The 18009-nt window shown below is 38.5% G+C and overlaps 2 protein-coding genes and 1 pseudogene across 5 annotated transcripts; 1 reads left to right on the forward strand and 2 right to left on the reverse strand.

Moving 5' to 3' along the window:
• The first annotated feature begins 1393 nt into the window (after positions 1-1393).
• LOC132165599 (Leucine-rich repeat (LRR) family protein) lies at positions 1394-5119 on the forward strand. 2 transcript variants are annotated; one of them, XR_009438514.2, is made up of 7 exons: positions 1394-1804; positions 2243-2473; positions 2703-2849; positions 2977-3119; positions 3219-3333; positions 4516-4655; positions 4765-5119. XR_009438514.2 is itself a non-coding variant. In XM_059576230.2 (6 exons), exons 1-6 carry the CDS (start codon positions 1529-1531, stop codon positions 4594-4596), a joined length of 993 nt encoding a protein of 330 aa, XP_059432213.1. In that variant the 5' UTR covers positions 1394-1528; the 3' UTR covers positions 4597-5119. The 2 variants fall into 2 exon arrangements, 1 of the variants encoding a protein (XP_059432213.1); XM_059576230.2 differs by having other exon boundaries at positions 4516-5119.
• A 1557-nt stretch (positions 5120-6676) lies between these two features.
• LOC132165397 (pentatricopeptide repeat-containing protein At1g77170, mitochondrial pseudogene) lies at positions 6677-8264 on the reverse strand (annotated as a pseudogene).
• A 538-nt stretch (positions 8265-8802) lies between these two features.
• Positions 8803-12432, reverse strand: SKIP (chromatin protein family). 3 transcript variants are annotated; one of them, XM_059575938.2, is made up of 3 exons: positions 12163-12432; positions 11501-11730; positions 8803-10888 (listed from the first exon to the last, which is right to left on the reverse strand). In XM_059575938.2, the coding sequence occupies exon 3, from the start codon at positions 10833-10835 to the stop codon at positions 9015-9017; it is 1821 nt and encodes a 606-aa protein (XP_059431921.1). In that variant the 5' UTR covers positions 10836-10888; positions 11501-11730; positions 12163-12432; the 3' UTR covers positions 8803-9014. The 3 variants fall into 3 exon arrangements, with proteins under 3 accessions (XP_059431921.1, XP_059431920.1, XP_088367784.1); XM_059575937.2 differs by lacking the exon at positions 11501-11730; XM_088511658.1 differs by lacking the exon at positions 12163-12432 and having other exon boundaries at positions 11501-11795.
• Between the last annotated feature and the right edge of the window lie 5577 nt (positions 12433-18009).

Below are 18009 nucleotides of genomic sequence, written 5' to 3' on the forward strand. Positions count from 1 at the left end.
TCACTTTTTTAAGCTTTTTAATAATGTCTACTCAAATTATCGATTGAGGAATTTGAGGAAATGACAAAATTTTCTTTCAAATTGGATTTAAATAATTTTCTTCAATATGTTGTAATACGAGAATGATTCCTTGTTGTCACCTCATAATGCTGCAATTTGGAGAAAATGAGTTAGAATAATTTCCTTAAACCTAATTTATAAAAATGATATGCATAGTTTTGCAAATCTCATTATTATCTTGTTTATCAATATACGTTTTCGTAAAAGAAAGTTCACAGGAGTCCAAAATATATTTCATGAGAGTTGTAAACATACATATTTGATATATATATAAAATAGTCATGCAATGCTTAAAAAGCAACAACAAGCATTAATGTAAGTTTGTACATTAAAATTCCCTTGAGGCTCCATAACCTCAGATATTGAAAAAATATTTATCATTAATTATAAGTCTAACTAAAATGAACCTAGACTATGAAAACTGAGGCTATCGGACGACTAGTCAAAGTGGTGTTCCCTGGAATGCTTCGGGTCGTACGTCTAAGCTTAAGGCCGTACATCCGCTTAGAAAGTTTAGGTAGAACCTCATTTGTTCCAAATGTCATTCTATCATCTAAAACTGGTTCTAAAGCTACTAAAAGGATTTCTAGGACCTTCAATCTCAAAATAATACCTCAATGCATAAGAAAATCTGTTTAACAAAGGTTAAACGTTAAACCAACTTAAATAAATATTAGAGAAAAACAACTTAACTAGAAGCTCTACCAACTCAGGTAACTATGAAAAACACTTAAATATCATAACAATTCAGTAAGAAACAAACTAAGCTTAGAAGATTACTTAATTGAAGCAAAACCTCAAAAAAATCTTTATTTATCCTCCAAGAACTCTCACAACTCACAAAATCACTCAAGCAGGGGTTTTAGATGACAACATGGGCATAATGAGGCTTAAGGGTCAAGTGGAGAGGGGTATTTATAGGGTAGGAAAAGCTATGGGCACTACAGGAGGTGTCCTATAAAATAAAGTACGTATGGTACTATAGGGACGTACATCCACATACTATTTATATAGCGGTCCAAAGGCTGTATCGTATGTACAAGCATTAACTCGTGGTCAACCAAAAGTCAGCGTACATCCATGTAGTCCCCCATGCGTACGTTCGAGTACTATTTACAGGCGTACGTCTATAAGGTCCCACATACGTACGTCCAGTCAAAAAATCTGAAATTCTCAAAATGCCTCCCAGTTGTTCCTAGTAACCCAAAGCCCAAATCAAATCACTAACTAAGCTACATAAGATTAGTTAATTATTTAGGTCAATATAAGTAGCAATTTTTAAAAACAAAATTTTTAAGATCCAACTTATTAAAACTACAGTCCCAAACCAACATGCAAAAGCTAAAGTTTTTTCGTTTAATCCCAATGATGTCGTTCGCTTGACATTTTTTCCCACAAGCGAGCAATCAGAACAACGCAACCTATTTCGACTTTTCCGTTTTCTCCATCCTCGTAGCTTCTCATTCCAATGGACGACGAGACCCGAGCACCGGATGATCCGATGATGGAAGACGACCCCTCTTCCACAGTCCTCGACCTCACCAGCTACCAACTCCACGATCTCGACTCGGTCGACTTGCCCCCGAGTCTCACCGAGTTGGACCTGACGGCAAACCGGTTGTCGGCCTTGGACTCTCGGATTGGGCAACTCTCCAACCTCAAAAAGCTGTCTCTCCGCCAAAACCTCGTCGATGACAACGCCGTTGAGCCGATCTCTCGCTGGGACGCATTGTCAGGCCTCGAGGTATTCAATCTCTTTCCTATCATTTTTTTAATACCATAAAATGGGGGCTGGTCGCGTTTCTGTGATTTTTCTCGGCGGTTTGTTCGGTTTCCGAGAAAATATGGGAAAATAGTATGGTTTTTTACTTTCCAGTTTTGGTACTTCATTGGGCTGTTGATGCTTGGCCTATGTGCGCGTGTGTCGTGTTGTTCTCTTGGTGCTCTGTTTGGATGGTCAGAAAATGTTTCAAATGAAAAATGAGTTGAAGGCTTTGAAGCTCAGAATTTCTTAAATTAAAGAAAAGATTGAATGGCATATATGTGTGTGTGTTGGATGCTCAGATGATTTGTTTTTGTTATCAGGCTGAATGAAATTATGCTTCTTCTACATCCTTCATTTGATTCTTGTACTGTGTAGATAGTTGCTAGAATGACATGGAGGCTATAATTCCTTTTGCAGGAGCTGGTGCTCAGAGATAATAAGCTAACGAAAATTCCTGACGCCAGCATATTCAAGAAGCTTTTGGTTTTCGATGTTTCTTTCAATGAGATCACTTCGTTGCACGGATTGGCCAAGGTCTCCAACACGCTCAAGGAACTCTATGTATCCAAAAATGAGGTTACTAAAATGGAGGAGATTGACCACTTTTATGATCTGCAAATTCTTGAACTTGGCTCCAACCGATTGCGGGTGAGCTCTCTACTTTCTTGAAGGATCTTTCTGATGCGAAGCAAAATAACAGTTTATGCGTACACATAATTGTTGGGTGTAAGCCTTAGTATGGTTGTTTAATTGAGCACCCTTTGGTCAGTGTATCTATGTGAAAGTGTGAGGTATTGACTAGGATGGAACAACAATAAGTTGTATCATTTTTCTTTATTGGAGTATTGGCTAAATCCTTCATATTTTTCTACTTCAGGTAATAGAGAATTTGCAGAACTTAACAAATTTACAGGAGTTATGGCTGGGGCGAAATCGTATCAAAGTAGTAAACCTGTGTGGGCTGAAATGCATCAAGAAGATTAGCTTGCAAAGCAATCGTTTAACTTCTACAACAGGATTTGAGGTATGCCAACCTGCTGTTGTAAAAGAGTACATCTTTTGGCAATGATGCAAACTCTCAAGGCATTCTGTTATGTAAAACATTGCACATCTAACGTGTTTTTTTTTTTTCCTTTGATTATCTCTGCAAGGATTGCGTTGCTCTGGAAGAACTATACTTGAGCCATAATGGTATTTCTAAGATGGAAGGCCTGTCATCTTTAGTCAACCTCCGAGTTTTGGATGTATCATCAAACAAGCTAACATCAGTAAATGACATTCAAAACCTGCCAAGGTATGTGTAGTATTCCTCCCCAATCCTGTGGGCGATATTGTGCTCTCTTTTTTTTCTTCTATTGGTGATTTTATCACCTGAATGGATATCTATTTACAGGTTGGAAGATCTATGGCTTAACGACAACCAAATAGAATCACTTGAAGACCTTGCTGAGGCTGCTGTCGGTTCAAGAGAGACACTCACCACTATCTACTTAGAAAATAATCCATGTGTATGGCTATTCACAATTTGGAGAACCTACGTCTTTTAAAGCTTCACTATTGCTTTCTGCCACTTTGCTTAGCCATCTTCCTGACTGTTAGTATATCTTAATTCTCGTGTTTGTTCCCTTCTGGTATTCATATGTAAACCAGCAAAGCCCCTTGTCTTAAATGTTTTTACCATTGAGCTCTACGTGGGGTCATAAATTTTATCACTTCTAGGCCATTATAACTTAACGTTAACTTCATCCGCAGTCTTCTCGACCTTCCTCCCTTCCTAGAACGGCTCAAATCAACAATTCCATTTTGGTGTGATGATTTGTTTTCACTGCACGACTTCTTACCCACTTTTCTATAAATTTGCTGTCTCATGGTTTCTCCTTGTAAAAAGGGTGAGATGAAGCAACTTTTTTTGTTATCATCTTTCGCTTAGAAACCTATTATGATTTCATTTTGTTCTATTGCGTCATCTAGATTATCTACTCTTAAGCTTTATAATCTGCTCTTCATTGTCGCACCCGATGTTTGATGTTCATTTTCCTAATAGGTCTACTTGACAAGTTCCCTAACAGTTGTCTAGTGAGACAATGTTACTGAAAACATAGAGGAAGTTACCAATTAGTCTGTTCACGAATGTTAGAGATGGTAAGTGGGCATTCAGTAGGGGCCATGCACACATATCTGGGGAGTTATAAATCAGCTGACGGTTTGCTGAAAAGTCTGCATCTTTGAAATATAGCGGTGCTTATATCATGGGTATTGTTATGCGAGAATATCTGAGAGCTACTTACCAAATAAAGAAATATTGAGAGCTATTCTTGTACTCTTCTCGCTCCTATTAGGATTTCATGTTAGGAAGTTGGGTCATCACTGACACGTCCTATTTGTTTTATTAAAACAGACTTTAGGAAAGTACAATAGAAAGCAGACATAGAAGATTATCACATTTTCTTGGGTGTCTAATTAACTGATAGAGACTGTAATGATCCTTGTTTAATGATTGCAAGAAAACTAGTTTAATTATAGAATAGACTTATGATTCTACTTTATTGCCTTGTATATGTGATATATGGGTAATACTTCTTTCGATATGGTTAAGGATGTTTAACCTATAGTGTCCTTTCAACTTTGGCAATTGTATTTGATATTTCTTTTGCAATTTCTCTATATCTGATCATGCTTCTTTATTCCAGGCAAAGTCTCCAAGCTATTCTGCTACACTCAGACAAATCTTCCCAAACATCCAACAAATTGATTCTGATGTGTTTGCTTAAAAGGTTTTTGTGGCTACAGCTTTTGTCAAGACCGTTGTAGTCAGAAGCCCCAGCCAGAAGTAATAACCCTGCATGAGTTACTTCCTATTTTTGCTCTCTCCATTCTTCATAATTGAGTGTTGCTGCCTTCAGCTTAATAGGCTGTGTGTTCACTAATCTGGCTTGCAGGCAAACTGTGGGTCTGGAGGTCGCTTAAAAGGCAAGTAGTGGTTTTGGAAGAACACCCTTTATCCGAGGAACATGTTGATCAAGCATGGCATATTCAAGACTCGTGCCTGCTCTTTTGGTTATATGGCATTTGATTAACTAATTTTTCTCGGGACCACCTTCTTCCTCATTTCCTTTTTTTTGGCTAAATTTTGAAGTAAATTGTCTATGTTATGGTCGTTTTAAGCAACTTTGTTAATCCTGTTGCAGAAGGATGTGTGATGAAATGCTGTGAACTATAGAGGTGTAATTAGTATTAGAAACTTCATTTACGGGGTCTTCAAAGAATTATAATGTTGACTTGAAAGTTCATGCATGATTTGCCTTACCCTTCCATTATCTCAAAAGGTTTTACTTTGACCTCCAGCACCATCTAATTTCAACCATGTCTATGTTTTGCATGTAATGGTTCAAATACAAATAGGATGTGGGATGAGTTGGGGCAACTTGCTGCTGAAATTCTCACTAGGGATTGCATTTGCTTAGTGACAGTGGCTGCGTTGTGAGCTGCCTTCAAGCTTCAGATGAGGCTTTGTGCAGTGTTGTAGCTAAGTGGATTATTCCTTGAGAATTCCAGGGCAGGGACCTAGGGCAGCAAATTTTGGTTGGCCAATCACAATTTTTTTCCCCTCTGGAGTTAGCCACGTCTAACATCCATCCTGAGAAGATTGGAAGGGATTTTGTGCATCTTTGGGGCAGGAGTAGCACTACCAGTCCTTGTCTAGCATGATACTTCACCAAGAAGTAATCATATAAACTATATGATTATAGTGTGCAGTGTTGTAGCTAAGTGGATTATTCCTTGAGAATTCCAGGGCAGGGACCTAGGGCAGCAAATTTTGGTTGGCCAATCACAATTTTTTTTCCCCTCTGGAGTTAACCACGTTTGGCATCCATCCTGAGAAGATTGGAAGGGATTTTGTGCATCTTTTGGGGCAGGAGTAGCACTACCAGACTACCAGTCCTTGTCTAGCATGATGCTTAACCAAGAAGTAATCAGATAAACTATATTTTTATCTCACAATTATCTTTCAATGTTGACGTGACAGTTTTAACCAACTATTGTTAAAAAAAAAAACAAATTCAATAATTAGTTGAAGCTATCCCATTCACATTAAGGTATAGTTGCGAAATAAAAATGAGGTATATAGCATTACTTTTTACCAAATGAGCCAGATTCATGTCTGGTATTGATTCTCACTGTCCCAAATAGCTGAATAAGAACTTGGAAAAATAAGAACAAGACCTTTCGGTTTTTATTTGCTCCTATTAGTGTTAAAATAAATGGAGAGCTAAAAGTTAAAACATGCTAACTTCAATTGTATAGCTTCTCCTAATTGGCACAAATTATCTAACATGAAATGCAACATTAAAGACATTCCAACCGAATTTGGCTTAGTTGCTCTGAAAAAACTACAGTATGTTGCAAGGCCATGTTTTCCCAAATTTTTTTAAAAATCTCCTTAGAATTTTTTAAAATTAGAATATGCCCTCCAAATTTTTTAATTTTTTACTTCTGCCCCCACCCAAACTATAAATGCTAGTTCCGCCCATGTTCACCACTTAACCTATAACCTGTACATGCATTATAGTTTTAAAATGAATATGTTTAAAGACAACACTTTTAGTTTAAATTAATAGTAGCTTATTTGCAAGTAATAAAGGAAAATATTTGTAAGGTCGACAGTTGAGGTTGTTAGGACGTGAACTCTCGACGTAATTGCTAACTATTGTGCAACGCCCTGTAAATTTCTTCACAAGAAGGAATTATGAATCCAAAGTTTTCAGGTATTAAGACAACTACAGTCGCCACAATAAGTAGAAATAGGAATTTCTTCCAAATGCCAGGACTTTATGCTCCATAGGTGATTTTATTTTCCTTTCTCATTTTCTCATATAATTATTACAACATAAAATAAACGATTAAATTCATATTTTTCTGTCAACTCAAGTTTTTTGGATAAATAATAATTTAAATGATTAAATTCACTATGAACTGGTTGCCAAGCTATAGCCAGGAATCTTAGCAAGACTTCTCTGCTTCATAACCTCTCTTACCCTTTCAACCTCTTTCCACAAACCTCTGCTGGCATAGATATTTGATAAAACCACATAAACCCCATCATTCCAAGGTTCCAATTCTCGCAAGTGCTTAGCCACCCACTCCCCCATCTTCACATTCCCATACTTCTCACAGGCACCCATCAAACACCCCCATACTACTGAGTTCGCCTTCATCGGCATCCCATCATTTCTCTAGCCTCCTCGAACAACCCTGCACGGCCACCCGTAATGTTGCAATTGGGGCATTATCCCATAAACATTCTTCATCGTATCGAAGTAATGTTTTCCCCCTTGCACCGTCCCACCATGCACGCAAGCGCTAAGCACCCCAACAAAAGTCACGTGGTTTGGCATCACTCCTGCCTCTCTCATGCACCGGAAGCTTTCTAGTGCTTCATCCACATGCCCATGCATCGCATAACCCACAATCATGGATGTCCAAGACGATACATTTCTTTGCTCCATCCTCGAAAATACTTTGTATGCCAAGTCCGTCCGACCACATTTTCCATACATGTCTATAAGCGAATTCAACATCAAAATGTCTGGTTTTTCAATGGGTTTAGCTTGGAAAGCGCATTTATGCAATTGAAGAGCCAAACCCAAGTCCCCAAGACTTCCACAAGCCGATATTACACTAACCAGAGTCACGTCATCTGGAAGGAACCCACATTTCCTTAGCTCCGCGAACATTTCTATCGCTTCTTTGGCACGCCCACCTTGAGAAAGGCCTCCTATAATTGCATTCCAAGAACCCAACTTTCTCTCACGGTTTTGCTCAAACACCTTATGCGCATTTTCAAATTCTCCCGCTTTTGAGTACAAGTTGATGAACCCACTCTCACAGTATTCGTTGGACTCCAGCCCGAGCCTTATGGCCACAGAATGAAGCTGTTGACCAATCTCAGTGGCAAAAAGTTGACACACGGCTTTCAAGATGATTGGAAGCGTATAAGAATCGGGCAAGACCCCGGCTCGTGACATGGCAACGTAGACACAAAGCGCTTTGCTAGGAGCATCTCGCCTGGTGTATGATCTTATAATGTTGTTCCAATGAAATGGTGCAGGGTACAAATCTAGGAGTTGGGTCCGGAGAATATGTGCATAAATTTGATGAACTTCTAATAAGTTACTGCAATTTGGCAATTGGGTCGCAATGATTTTTGCTGGATCTTGAGTTGAGTCATAGGGTCCCACGTTTGTTGGAGATTCAGCATTGAATTGAGTGTCAAAGGGGGCGCTACTAGTTGTTGAGAGGCTTTGATTGAGATGGGAAAAATTTGTGAGGAATTTGGGTGGCTGTGATTTAGAAAGCCTGAGCAGGAGGGGCTGAATGGAGCTCATAAATCTAGTAGGAGTAAATTACCTGGCAGTGCAACCTAGGTACTGAACTGAAGGCTGCATCAGCCAAAAAGAAAAACAACTTGAGTGTGAGCTGAATTTTGTACCCAAAAAAGGCAAGGAAAAGCGGAAACTACTGAATAGCCTTAAAAAAAAAGGCATAACCAAACCACAAAATGATCTTAAAAGGCAAACTAATAGATTGGTGCCAGCTCTGAAAGCTCACAACTTCACATAGAAAAAATTTAACAAATCAAACAAACTGATACCTAAAACAATTCAAACTTAGCTTTTCTAGCCAACGTGTATGGTGCATCTAATTTATCTAAAGCTGAGAGTCCCTGCTCGGTTACCTATTCAAAAGACACATACAGTCTCCTGACACGTTACAAACAACTCATATAGGCTTCCTAGTCTCATGCACAGTATATAGCGAAGGAAGTGAAACAGAATAAGTCATCAGCTTCAAAGCCATAGTACGCTACTACTTACCCTATAGATGCATTGTAGTTTCAAGCCCACTGCACCACTTAAATGAATATTGGTTTAAGGCAACATTTCTAATTGACGAGCATGTATAGCACGAGCAGCAAATGAGAAATAGTAGCTTATTTGCAACTAATAAAGGAAAATAGTACATTGGTAAGCAAACAAAAATAATATCCTCATACAACCGCTTCAAAGAGCTAGGATTCGTTTTTGCAACTACAAGCTGATTGAGCAATAAGACAAGTGACACTAAGAACTCGTTTACTACGAGTCCAACCAAGAAGGAGAGAGAGAAGCAAAGAAAGAAAGAAAGCTAATTAACGCCCCCTTTCAAACCCAATACGAGTTCTACTGGAACCTCCTCCTCCTTCATAGCCATCTCTCATTGAAGACCCTGCGCTTGCTTTCATTGTCCCTCCAGTACCAACTTTCTCGAGGGCTTTCTTACCCTTCTTCACCTCTGTCAAGAACTGATCCAGTCCAAATGGATCAGCCTCTTCAGCCACCTTCTCAAACTCAACTGGCCCATCTCTTGGAGCGGCTTTTTCAGCAGCACCTGTAAAGCCCCTGTCAGGCTTGAAGCGATCAGTCTTCATGATATTCTCCAACTGCTCATCTGCACCTCCATACATCTCAGCATCGGCATCTTTCTTTGGCCTGTAAAGGGTTGACAGTGTTGGCTGAGCAGTAAACAAACCCTTGTCATACACATTGTACTGGTCATCAGTGGCAAATCCAGAGTCCATCCCTTTCTCCTGGTTGAACAGTCTTTGGTCATACATAACCTCTCCTCCTCTTCCTGCTCCAGTAGAAGCCATGCCAAGAGCAACCTTCTCACTGATATCACGATCTCTATCTCTTGTGATCTTGCTCTTCTTTCCCATCGCAGCATCCTTGGCCTCCAACCTTCTCTCCCTCTCCCTCTCTCGGCGCCGCTCCTCGCGAATTTTCTCGCGTCGAACTCGTTCTTCCCTTTCCTCCCTACTCTCCTTTGGGAAATCCTTCTCTTTGTCCCTAGCAGGCTCATAATCAACTCTCATATCAGAACTGTCCATGGCTCTCTTCTCAGAATGGATTGGAATAGCCGCCGGGGGTGCCACACCAGTTCTCTCAGCACGTGCTTTTTCAGCAAGCGCCCTCAGTTCCTGCTCTTTCCTTTCCTTCTCCTTCATCATCATCTCCTTTTGAACCTTTGATCTCATGGCTACTGCTTCTCGAGCCTTCTGCTCTGCAACATACAAAGCTTCTGAAAGCTTTGCAAAGTTATCATTGATCTGAACATCTTGAAGGCCTCTACCATCAGCTGCAAGACGCTTATCAAGTGGGATCGTATAACCTTTCGGGTTCTTCCAATTTGAAATACAAGGTGGGATCTTCCAATCTTGTTGATCCTTCACAGTCACAGGCCGAGGAGGAGAATGCATCACCGGCACAGGCGGGGACCCTGAAGCCTTTGGGACGCGCTTATGCTTGAACTTAGGAGGTTCAAGTGGATCCACAGGCATCTGCATCATACTGATTATCCTCTCCTTAGCACCTGAGTTGAATGCTGCCGATTGCTGTGATGGCTTATACTTGATAAACTTTGTTTCAGTGGACTGCTTTGGTACATTTTTTGGCTGTGCCGCACTCAATCTCACATTCACAATCTTTTCAAGTGCAGCTTTTGTCTCTTGTGTAGTCTCCTCAATCTCTTTCTGAATCTCCTCATCAGCTTCTGTCTCGTCACTATCATTCTTCAGAACCTTTGGTATCAGATCTTTATGCTGCGAGTAAACAATCTTCTTCGCATTCTCATTCTGCTTCACAATCGCATCATAGGCAACATTGCCATGGGCATCAACGGTAACAGGAAGAATCTTTGATCCGGGCTTTGATGATCTGTCCCTACCCATGTCGAGAGGATACTGAGCTACGTGAATCTCTGGAAATGCGCCCCCATCCCCAAAATCCTCTACCTTTCGAGGAACAAAACCCGCACGCTTCAAGTAAGGAGGCACAGGATTGAGCTTGACAACAGAGGATTTTTCCGCCTCAGAGGAACTAAATCTCTGCTTGAACCATGGATCATTGGAGTGATCATAAATTGAAGTTGTGGTTGATTTCGCAGCCGGAAGAAGTTCCTTCAAAGCCGCCATGTTAATAAGCTATTCAATATCGAAAAACCCAATAGAGCTTCAAAGGTGAGGACCTGCAAATAAACCCCCAAAAATAATGGAAAATCAATTCGTGCAGAGATGCAAGTAGATAGTAAACCTTTCATCAGGAAAATATATAACCCAAAACTCATTTGTAACAACAGAATCCGACTAGTTCTATTTCTATTAGGCACGAGCTAGGGGTGTAAACGAGCCGAGCTTGGCTTGTCCGGGCTCGGCTCGTTTACTTTGAGGCCAGGCTCGAGCTCGAGCTCGACACGAGCCTAGAAATGTTGCTCGAGCTCGGCTCGATAGGGTTGGAACCCTGTTCGAGCTCGAGCTCAAGCCCGATTAATTTTGGGATGTATATGTACATGTATTTGGCAAAAATGATTCAATCCTAGAATTCAATATTATGTGAAAGACCAACACCCACCTGTTTAATAAGACAAAGATACTTTTTCTGCTCTAATTTCATCAAACACAAACAATAATTCAGTAAAAAACAGAAACCCCAATACCTATCTATCCAAAAATATTTACACATTTTTCTGGGCAACCAAACAAACACATCAAACGGCAAAACCCCAAACCACCCACCACCCAAGAAGAAACGGAGAAAAAAAAAACCCAAAAAGAAAAGAAAAACCCACAAATCTTATCACCTCCTCCGCCTCCGATCCGCGGCGTACTGCAAGAGTGAAACGACCTCCGAGAGCGGCGTGGACAGCGGGGTTGGCAGCGGCAAGTTCCTGGAAACCGGGCACGAGCCGTTCAGCTTCAGCCAGGCGTCGAGGTGTGTGGTTGCTGCGGTGGTGGTGGTTGTTGCTGTTGGGGGCACTGGGGGAGTGGTGGGAGCGGCAACAGAGATAGGAGGCGAGGAGGATGGTGGAGACTGTGAGAGGAGAGTCGAGAGAATGGAGAGATCAGAGATGATAGATTTAGGTTAAATTTGGGTTCTCTATATATATATATATAAAACCAAGGAATAAAACCAAAACCAAAGAATAACCGAAGAAACTTCTCCTAAATCCATTCGGCTTAAAATTCCCCAAAAAATTCAACACATCGACCAAGGAAATTGGTACTCAACAAAAATCAACCTTCCATCCGAAAATCAATCATCCAAATTCCATAAAAATTAAAGAAATCACAAAATTAGAACCAAACCCATATCGGTTACCCAATGACAAACAAAATATACCCAAAAATTCTAACCCATTTTTTAAATCAAACAAAAAAAACCACAAAATCTTACTATAATCGGTCCTAACAAGAAAACCCATCAAGATTTCAGCCCAACAAATCCTATATCCATTCAGATTACCTCAAATGTCAGGTTAGGGTAGTGTTCGGCCTGCCAGTTTTTGTATGGTCAGCGCTGATTCTTCTTCGTGGTGGCAGGGGCGGCGGATTGTGGTTACGCCGCTGGATGGTGTGACTGGCGGTGGTGAATGGTGGCGGCAGCCGGATGTGGGTGGGAGGGGGTGGGAGAAAGAGAGAGAGAGAGAGAGAGACGAATGGGAGAGAGAAGGCTGGGTAACGATGTGGGTGGGAGGGGGTACGCGTTTTTCTTTTTTCTTTTTTAATAAAAAGGCTGGTTAACCCGGTTGGGTTAACAAGCCTGTTGGGAGAAAGAGAGAGAGAGAGGAATGGAAGAGAGAAGGCTGCGTAACGATGTGGGTGGGAGGGGGTACGCGTTTTTCTTTTTCTTTTTTAATAAAAAGGCTGGTTAACCCGGTTGGGTTAACAAGCCTGTAGGAGAGAGAACAGATATTTCTTTTCATTTTAAAATGCTTGCCACGTGACATTTATCGCCAAAATATGGACTTTTTATTACAAGCATTTCTCTTTCTGAATCGCTTCTCTCCCTCTCCCTCTCTCCCTATCTCTGTTTCTCATAAAACAATGACGATTTTACTACGGCTCCGGCTCTCTCAACAAATCCGGCGGTTGGGGTCCAACAAAGACGGTTTGGATCCGATAACGTGATACCAACTTCAAATAATTTTTATTGTTCAATTTTCTTTCCTCATTTTTGTTTTGACTCGCTTCTCTCCCTCTCTCTCTTTCTCTCTCCCTCTCTCTCTCTTTCTCAAAAAATAACGGCGATTTCACTTCGGCTCCAGCTCTCTCAACAAATCCGGCGATTGGGCTCCAACAAAGACGATTTGGATCCTATAACGTAAGACCAACTTGAAATGATTTTAATTGTTCAATTTTCTTTCCTCAGTTTTGTCTGAGTTTTTCACAATTGTTTCGGTCGGTTTTGTTGCACACCAACGGTGAAAGAAAGAGAGAGGAGAAGTGGCAGTCTAGGTAAGGATTTATTAAAAAAAAATTTGATTTATTTTTTTCTATTATTTATTTATCTGCTTGATGATTTTTTTGTGGGTTTTGTATGGATTTTTGACAATTTTTTTTTGGTGAGTTTTGTTTGAAACAAGTGTATCATTCATAAATAAAATAAAATAAAATAAAATAAAAAGATTTCTTTTTTTTAGTGTTTATTTATGTGCTTCATGTTTTTTTTTTCGGTCGGTTTTGTATGGATTTTTGACGATTTTTTGGGTGGATTTTGTTTGAAACAGGTGTATGAAAGAGGCAAGGATTCATAAAAAAAGTTGATTTCTTTTTTGGTAGAGCTTATTTATGTGCTTCATGATTTTTTTTCGTGGGTTTTGTTTGGATTTTTTTTTTGTTAGTTTGCTTGTGTTATTCCATTTTGGAAGATGTGTTTAACAGAGATTTGATACAGTTCATGCACAGTAACAATGAAAGAAAGAGAAGATGAGGTTTTACTTTCTGTTGTGCTCTCTGGGTTTCTTGAGTTTGGTGGGTTTTTGGCAATTCTCTCGGTGGGTTTTGTTTGAAACAGAGGTGTATCAAAGAGATCAGAGTATGACTTTTATAATTAAATTTTTTATTTTTCCTGTGTGAAATTTGATGGGTTTTGTTTAATTTTTTTTTCTTCAATTGTCCAGAGCAAAGAGGTAAGATCGAGAAAAACGAGTGGATTCTCCAATAATGCTTAAATTTTCGGCGAAATGAATTGGAATGCTGAAATTTAAAAGCAGCATTCGTAAACAAAAGAAAGTCTAAGCTATTTGTCCATGATGAGTTGTATAAAAATCTTACATATCCTTTCTCACAAACTCATATATAATCAACTTTCTATATTTACCTTATTGCAAAAAACAATTGTATCAAAATTATAAACTCCAACAAATAATGAATGTAGCACTCCATCTTTTAGGTCAAAGCAAAAATCATTGTCAACAACTTGCAATAACATTTTTGGTACATGGCCTGCAACAAATGTAGCAAAACTACAAGTGTAGAAGTTAATGAAACATTTGCTTGTTTAAATTGCATGGAAACAAATGTTTTTGGACAACCACGGTATGGACAATCTACTTCTACATGACTTTTCTTTAATTTGAAAATATAAAATGAACAAAATTTATACTTTTAACATCATATCCCTAAATTTTTTTCTTCTATGTTTTATGATATGATTTTAGATGTCATGTACATGTGAAATTACATGATGCAACTGGTTTGTTAGTCGCATCTTTGTTTGGCGAAGATGCAAAAAAGTTCTTCCAATGCTCAGCAAATAAATTAATGTAATACAGCACCGAGAAAAAAATCAAAATTAAAATTGTCATGGCTCAAAAAATATTTTTGTTACTCAATATTATGAATATAGGTTATCAATATCTTCCACTTTTTTAACAGTACCAACAAATACCTTCAACTTCTTGTCGAACCTTTACAACATGAATTTTCCTCATTGTTTTTATGATTCATCAAACCTATCTTACTTTTATTCTCCTATAAATAAGGGGGCATTACTGATATAGAAAGTCTTGCAAGACTTTATTCAAACCAACAATTCATTATTCGGCTAAGAATTACATTGATTGATGGACGTGAAGGACCATGCCAAAGATTCAATATTACTACTGTTGAAGAGCTATCAAACGAAGATTGATCGATTTCCACAACCGAATGATTTTGTGTGCTATGTAAATTAACTATTTCTCATATTTTAACACTGAGAACCAAGCACGTGCATTGCTAGTGCTATCCCCACTAGTATATATATATGTGTGTGTGTGTGTTTATATAATATATACATATATATAAACACATATGCATAAATAACAAAAAAACAAAGGTATATAATATATTTGTTATTATTGAGTAATGTTTACTATATATTGTTATTTGTTACTTATTAAAAAATATACGAGTCGAGCCTAATAAACAATACGAGCCTTATATGAGCTTGCTCACGAGTTTAGCCGAGTCGAACCGAGCTTACTTGATTTAATATTCGAGCCAGGATTCGTGTTCACAAAACACTTCATTTAATATTTGAGTCGAGCACGAGTTGAGCCCGAATTCGCTCGCGAGCGACTTGCTCTCTTAACACCCTTAGGCACAACTAGCTCCTTTTTTTTTTTTTTTTTTTTTTTTTTTCATTTTTCTAAAACTCATTTGCCTTCTAACCGAAGCAGAACATAAAGAGTGAATTAAAATCCATAAGTTAATTTCTTTTCTTTTTCGACCAATTCTTGGAGACCATGCAGAGCATACAAATCAGATATTTCCCATTTGCGAGCAAATAAATATATCAAACCAACTTTCACAAATAATATCAAAAGCAAACCCAATCCAAAAAAATAACACATAATTAAATAAATTTATTAAAAGAAATACCTAACTGACCAGCAATGTTCAAGCTCAAAATAACGAAATCCTAACCCTAGATCGGGGAAACAAACACCGTTTCAACGAAACACTAACCCTTAAATCAAAGGAGTGAGAGCAAGGATTGACCCTCAAAATGAGCGTGAGACGTCGTAGGCTTGATCGCCCTCTTCGAATCGAATTGGCAGGTCGATCTGCTTAGGCAAGGTCGAAGATGGGAGTGAACTTTCAAAGCGTTATCAGGTTATTTGGGAGATTAGGCAGGTTCCAAGATGGGAGTGAACCTTGCAAGCATTATGAGGTTATTGGGAGATGGGGATTTCAGGATTTGACGACAGGGGCCGAAGGGTTCTAGGGAGAGGGATAAATTAGTTTTCCAAAACCTCTTGGACTACGTCGGCAGCTGCCCTTACGAACGTGGTCGAGAAAACATACTCAAATTTTTTTTTTTTTATTTTTATTTTTTTAATTCATATACCTCTTCAAACTACCACCTAATTGACAATGTTTTTCAAATTTTAATGTCTCTCTAAACTATCAAAACATTATCAAAGTACACCCCAATACTAGCAAAAATACACAAATACCCTTATAAATTTCTCAATAAGACAAAAATACATTTATAAATTAAAAAATAAACGATTTTTTTTTTTTAAAACCAATTTTTTTATTAAAAATAAACGATTTTTTTTTTTAATTATGTTTTAAAAAACGAAAAATTTTATTTTTTTTAAACGAAAATTTTCAATTTTTTAAAATTTTTTAAATTTGGATTTTATATTTTCTTTTTTATTTTTAGGTATTTTCTCAAATTTTTAGTATTTTTTGTTTTTATTTTACTAAGAGTAGTTTCATCATTGGGGGACATTGACAATGCTTTTGTAGTTTTGGGGGACATTGTCACAATTAAAAGTTTGGGATAAACATTGTCAATTAAGTAGTAGTTGGAGGGAGTATATAGACTTTACCCCATTTTTTTTAATCAAATAGGGTCACATCAGTAATTTAACAGGGATGGAAATCCACAACAATTAATGGCCTATAGTTGAAAAATAATAAAAATCATTATTTCATCTTATTTTTCACCAATTTCATATTATGAATTGGCGAATCCATCACTAAATTTATGTGAAATCCACATAAGTCTATGAATTCGTTTGTTTCGGCGTAAAATGATTTTTGAAAAATATATTTCGTATTTTTGAGTGTTTTGTGCAATGTAAAATAAAAGTCAACATAAAATATTTCTCGGTTTTAATGAAAAAAGCCTCTTTAAATTATGAAAAATAGTTTCCATTTTTTTAAACCATAAACCATTTTATGAGTTTGAGTATATGATTTTCAAATCGACAAACCCATCCAAGATGTTGCTGGGACCCAGTTGGGACACCGGTGGGACATGGTCAAAACCCACTTGGACCTAGACAGAACTCAACCAAGGCATCATTGATACCTGGTTATAACACTGCTGATACCTAACCGGGACCCGCCGAGACTCAACCAGGACTCGATTAGGACATCGTCGGGACTTAATCGGGACCCCACCAATACCTAATTGAGACACTGTTGGGACTTCGCTAAGACATCGCTAGGACCCGACAAAGACATCGTCAAGACCTGGTTAGAACACTGTTGAGACCTAACCGAAACCCCCATCGAGACCCAACCAAGACTTGGTCAGGACCTCGTTGGGACTCAATTGGGACTATCTCATACTAGATTGAGACACTGTCGGGACCCTGCCAAGACCCAACCAAGACTGAGTTAGGAGCTTGCCGGGCTCAATTGGTATTCGCTAATGCCTGATCGAGACTCCATCGGGACCTTGCCGAGACACTGTTAGGACTCGGTTGGGACCCCGCAGTGACATGACCAAGACTCAATTAGGACACCATCGGTACTCGTTTGGGACCTGACTAGGACACTATTAGGACTCAGTTTGGACTCGACCGGGATACCAATGGGACTCGGTCATGACTCACTGGGACATCGTAGAAACCTAGTCATGACAATGCCAAGACTTGGTTAGGACACTATCGAGACTTAATAATGACATTTTCGGAATTTTAAATTTAATATAATTCAATGATATATATAGTGATTTCGTGCCAAATATTGGAAAACATTTTACATTTTCTGATGGAAGATATTTTACATCGAAATAAACGGAGCATAAATTTATTGGATTTGCAAAAAGATACCTCCATTTAAAAATGAGGACAAGTTTCCTTTAGGCAATACCCTTATACCGTATTTGCACTTTGTAGAGATCAAAATTTAGAATTCGCATTTGCATATGCTCTTTGCGGAATCCGGCCATAACCGCAACTTGTGATCTTTTTTTTTTTTTTTTTAATAAAAAAAAACTTTGTATGAGCATTTAGATGAGCTTAATCCAATTTTTAAATTAAATATACTTGTAAATTGTTATATAAAATACAAATAAAGCTGTAAA

Source organism: Corylus avellana, chromosome 11 (assembly GCF_965113065.1).
Source record: "Corylus avellana chromosome 11, dhCorAvel1.hap1.2, whole genome shotgun sequence".
NCBI classification, from domain to species: Eukaryota; Viridiplantae; Streptophyta; class Magnoliopsida; order Fagales; family Betulaceae; genus Corylus; species Corylus avellana.